The sequence below is a fragment of the Cariama cristata genome, unplaced genomic scaffold (genome assembly GCF_000690535.1).
Source record: "Cariama cristata isolate BGI_N322 unplaced genomic scaffold, ASM69053v1 scaffold37591, whole genome shotgun sequence".
NCBI classification, from domain to species: Eukaryota; Metazoa; Chordata; class Aves; order Cariamiformes; family Cariamidae; genus Cariama; species Cariama cristata.
In genome coordinates this window covers 246-5,752 of record NW_009601643.1, presented here as the reverse complement: position 1 = coordinate 5,752, position 5,507 = coordinate 246, and the positions used below count along the sequence as shown (strand labels likewise).

The 5,507-nt window shown below is 35.7% G+C and overlaps 1 protein-coding gene across 1 annotated transcript in view; it reads right to left on the bottom strand.

Moving 5' to 3' along the window:
• Positions 1-584: 584 nt before the first annotated feature.
• Positions 585-5,507, bottom strand: part of MPHOSPH10 (M-phase phosphoprotein 10 (U3 small nucleolar ribonucleoprotein)) — a gene marked incomplete at both ends in the record, with an annotated part of 5,122 nt that continues 199 nt past the window's right edge. Inside the window, 7 exons of the mRNA XM_009710529.1 lie at positions 585-695; positions 923-1,060; positions 1,785-1,852; positions 2,275-2,416; positions 2,693-2,867; positions 3,287-3,435; positions 4,305-4,947. Coding sequence (XP_009708831.1) covers positions 585-695; positions 923-1,060; positions 1,785-1,852; positions 2,275-2,416; positions 2,693-2,867; positions 3,287-3,435; positions 4,305-4,947 — 1,426 coding nt within the window. The remainder of the gene's footprint in view (positions 696-922; positions 1,061-1,784; positions 1,853-2,274; positions 2,417-2,692; positions 2,868-3,286; positions 3,436-4,304; positions 4,948-5,507) is intronic.

Here is a 5,507-nt window from a genome sequence, read left to right as displayed (position 1 = left end):
AAACCCAAGAAAAGACAAGTGATGCACAGGGTAACTGCTCATCACCTGCTGACTGATGCCCAGCCCCGTTCCCAAACAGCAACTGGCCCCTCCCAGCCAACTCCCCCAGTTTATATACTGCCCATGACGCTATATGGCATGGAATATCCCTTTGGCCAGTTTGGGTCAGCCGTCCTGGCTGTGCTCCCTCCCAGCCTCTTGTGCACCTCCTCGCTGGCAGCGCATGGGGAACTGAAGAATCCTTAACTTAGGATAAGCGCTACTTAGCAACAACTATAACATCAGCATGTTATCAAAATTATTCTCGTACTAAGTCCAAAAAACACTGTACCAGCTACTAAGCAGAAAATTAATTCTACCCCAGCTGAAACCAGGACACCATCTCACAGCAGCTTACGGCTAACTGAAGATAGTAAATATTTGGTTTCGTTTAAAGGCAATTATAGTGCATTTAACATGAAACAAGAACAGGTTCAATAACACTTAATGTTTACTTTACTTTCCATTTCCAAAATATATTTTAAAGTATCCAGTTTCAAACAAGGGGGAAAGAAACTCCAACTTTATGAAACTTATGTACTTACTGGTTTGGGTGTGAAGTGGAAGTTACAAAGCGCATCCAGCTTCAGGAAGAGTGAATCCATCATTTCTTGAATTTCTTTGTGTTCAGGATTTTCTTCCTCTTCAATCTTTTGCTGCGGTAATAATGCAATGTTACTGCAACACCATTCATAAAGCCATTTTACTTTAGCAAGACTGTAACACCACAACATATAATTCAGAACCATTTCACTGGTGAACACTCAGAGAAAGACTGAAGTACTTCCACAAAGCTGAAAGCAGAGCTAGCAGTGTACAAATGAACATATAAGATTATGTGGTGTGAACTTTAAACCAAAAGGAAAGGCATTGCTTACATTACCTGGTGAAGTTTCATGTATTCTTGTTCATATATCTCAGCAAGACTCAGTTTACTCTTTTCATGATCCAAAGTGATACGTTTCTTGTACTCAAAAGCCTCCTCCTTTGGTTTTTCTTTTGGTACTACATCATCCCATGCCTGAGAAAGTCATAAATTAATGACCAAATGCAACTACAGTTCAATATCAGGTGCACAGCATATTTAGAACATTTTTGATATTACTTATATGACACATTAACTAGTTTATGCACGCAGCTTCCCAGGAACTCATTAAGTTTCACACTTTCATTTAAAAAAAAAAGTCAAAAAAACTTACAGCTCTAGCTTGTGTGCTTATTCTTAGTGGATCAAGGCAAATATTGTATAACAAATAACAAATGTGTAATTTTCTTAAGTACTTAAGTACTCTCCCCCATATGTACTAGGTTTTCTTATTCAGCTAACAATAAGCCTCAATAAGCTGTGGGATACAAACCTTCTATCACTGGCTTTTAAGAAAAATGAAGTAAACAACTGAGTTTTGGTCAGTATTCAGACTACTCAGAGCACTACAGTTCCAGTGATAGACAAAATTTATAGACTGGCATTATATCCCAAATAAATTCCTTATAGTTTTATCTGTAAACAGTCATTTTTTTGAAGCATACCAAAATCTAACATATAACAGGCAAGTAAAAACAGAGCTCCTTAGAAATCTAAAGACACATTCATCAAGGCAAAAGAATAAAACAGTCAATTGCAGAAATTAATTAAGATAACTCTAGACCTAACATTTTAAGATCTTCAAACTCATCCTTGGAATGTTCCCTGTGAATCAAGTCTATGAACAAAATCGGGAGGAACAAGTAAGATTAATATTAACCTCATCCAATATTCTCTGTTTAATGACATCTTCAAGCTGAAAAGTAGTTTCTTCTGTGATCACAGGTGCTGAGAGAAGAAAAAGAAGAATTTTAACATTAGTGTTTCTCCATCAAGAAATGCTTTTTGTTCTATGAGGAATAAACAACAGAAAGTAAAGCCTTCACAAAAATGTAATAATTGAAGGCAAAGTAAGTTAATAATGTTTTCCTCTATCTTGAGGAGACTAATCGTATTATGTAAGGTTTGTAAATGACTAAATCTGCCACCAAATTAATGAACTTTCAGTCAAGTTAAAAATGAACAAAGAAGATTATAGCTTCCTGTAGTTTCCACCATGAAAATGCACAACTCAAAAACACACCAAGAGGTTTAATTTAGTGTTTTGTTACCCTGCTCTTAAATCATGGGTGTTTTCAGCAAGGGCAACAGGAAGAAAAGTCAACATAGTAGGTAACATGCTTTCAGGAAAGCCCTCTCTCGCTACTTACCCATTCGGACTGCATGGTCAAAAAGTACTGTTTCCTCCAAGAGGCTGTTCTCAGGTCGTTTCTGCCCAGTCACTTCTCCTTTAAGCTGCCACGGTTTCTCCTCTAGCAACTCTTCCTCTAAACTTTTTATTTTTTTGCTCATCTGAAAAACACAATTTCTTAAGAAGTTTAAAACCTAGATCTCACAAGTAAACTTAAGGCAAGAAATTAATAGTTATTCCAGGGACTTCTAACTCCTCCTCACATAAAGATGAGGGAATGTATGATTGCATATATATCTGATGTAGATAAGCCACTTGTTTTTTCTGAATTCGTAAACAGCCTCTTCATATTTGCCACATTCTGAACAAATTACACAATCAATAGATTAAAAAAAAATTGGCCACTGTTTCAAAGTATTAGCAAAATAAACAATTACCTTTTCCTGTCTCTTCTGAAAAGAAGACTTTATTTCACTGTGATCGATGCCCTTCTCTAATTGCATATCAGTAACCTCTTCTGTTTCACTGTCATCTGGCAAACTGAAAGTAACTTTTTTAGACGCTTCTTTACTTCTCATACTCTCCATCATCATTTCATTCATATCCTCAACCCTGTAATATTAAAATTTAATACAAAATAAAGGTTGGAAAACCTCCATAATTTTTTACATTAAGATATTTCAGCCATTAGATGTTTACCTATTACAACTAACCCACAGTTAAAAAATACAATAGGTTTTCATTGAAACCTAAATACAGGGAAACTTCTACATATTAAAAATAACTTTCAAAAACTGAAGTTACAGCTATTAACTGATTTATTCAAATAAATATCAAGAGACAATACTCAGAAGATAAGTAAATGAACTACTTTTTAAATTAGATGACAACGCAAACCATGAACATACAAGATAACAGAGCATGGCAAACCATGACCAAAGTGAGCCTGGAATTTATACTTTTTTTTTCCTACTTCACTTCAGTGTAAAATTACAAGGACATTTTTAAGTGCAAATAATGCATATACTTACTCAGACATGCTTTCTTCATTCTGCTCTTCAATAGCACTGTCTGCTTCCTCTTCCTGATCATCTTCAACATCATCAGCTACTAAATCATCATTGTCATCGACTGGATCAAAGAAGTCTTTGTATTTCAAGTTTCTAGAACTTTTAATTGGCTAAGAAGAGGAGAGGGGAAAAAAAAAAAAAAAACAAACTGAAAAACAAACCAAACCAAAACTGTTAAGACTGGCAGAAGTCTAAGGGTATCCTGTCTTTTAAAGTCTTTAGCACCTGGGGAACAGCACTACTTGTGTAAGAGTAATTCAGTTTAGTAAAGCATTAACCTGTGGTAAGGCATCTTGGTAAAATTAATCTCTTTTACAAGTATTTAAAGTATTCTACCACTTAAATTAATTTCCAATTTCAACACATACAGAAATCAAAGAGCAGTAGATTTTGCTGATTACTCGCTGGAATGCGTACGTGTTCCTTTATACCCCGGTCATAGTTCTTACTTGCTAGCGAGAATCTTTGGTAATATTAAATAGTAAAAGGTTTATTTTTTTAAACAAGTACTCAACAACTTAAGCTAAATCAGAGTTACAAAGCCACATCCCTGGAAAAAGAAGTTGCCAAAAGCCCTTTGCTCTGCATCGATCACCTTAGTGATCTCTAATTGCCAAATGTCAATGCTGAGTGACAGATCTTCTTCACTTGCTGGGTCACCTATTCTGCAGTTCTGCAAGGTCCCTTATTTCTTGTGACATACTCTTCCTTTATTCATGCAAAAAAACCCAAGACCCATCTAAAGAGAGACTGCAATAGCAGGATTGTATGTTCTTCTAAACTAGGACATTTTGTTACCAGATATTCATGTCAAATATATTACTAAAGTAAAGCTTCAGAAGCAATCATTACTTGTATCATCAAATTTAACTTAGTAGTTTCTACTCAGAGTTCAACAATTTATAGTCACCCTAATGGACATCAGATCTTGATTAAAAGGAAAAGAGAGATCAGAAAATTAATTTCCTGATATTCTTACTTTGGCTTTAGCTTCTTCAGGCTCTTCTTCCTCATCATCTGATACGATGTCTTCAAAATAATTAATATCTTCTTCCTCCTCCCTCTTTTCCTGCTCTGCTTGTTCTAAAAAAGCTTCCATCTCAGCCAGCTTGAAAAACTTGTCGTCCACTATAGATTTTCTTTCCATTTTTTTGGATCTGGTTTCCTTGGCTGTTTTAGTTTGTTGCTCCAGTGCTTCAATATCAAAGTCAATATCAGAATCCTCATCACTGTATTTCTGCATTATGCTTTCTCTGAGTTTACTTTGCTTTTCTTTAGTTTTGTCTTTCATATAAACATTCTTCTGTTCAGTTTCTGCTTCCATTACGTTGTCTTCCAATTCCTTGTCACTGCTGGTCTCTGTATCAGAGCCACCCTCTTCCTGATCTGAGAGAAGGCAAAGACCTTCATCCTTGGCATCCCTTGCAATGGATTTCTTGAAGAAATCAAGAACTGCATTGTTCTGGAGCTCTAGTTGTTGCCAAATCTGTTCTTCATCAAAATCTTCTATCACTAGCTCTTTCAGAGGACCCCCACGAACTATATTACTTCCCAGAGCTTTATTCAAATCATAGAGAGTCTTCGTTAATGCTCTGAAGTCAGCAGCCAGTCCATCTTGCACACTAAGAGTAGAAAAAAAAACTCAGAGCTTTAAAAAAATTTTTATTTTCTGTTTTGCAGAATTTACTAACTTTCAATCATTTTACACTTTCCATTAAGCTAATCATATAAAGAGAGCTGCAATGTGACCATATCTCCTTAGGTATTTTGGTGCTACAGAATAGCACCTTTCAACAATTACTGCTGTTGCTTAACTTTCTACGCATCTCTTGGAGTACTGCTACTAAACATTCCTAGAAATAAAGACATTATAATTATTAATCTTTTCAGGTTCATTACACTTCGTGTATGAAATATCAGCTGAACAGAATATTCCACCCTTCTATAGTTGCATCTTATTATATCTTCACATTTTAAGCACTCCAGACGTTTTGGGGAAGTATATACTATAGCACTAAACACCTCAAACATCCAAGATACAGACCTTTGATTTTAAAAGGGTAATTGCCTTCCGCCACTGCCTTACTCCTCAGCTTTTATATTTGGGCAGTCCCCTCCAGATTTTTTTCTAGAGCTACCAACATCTCAACATAACTGACTGAAACAGAAACCGCCGTTTCCT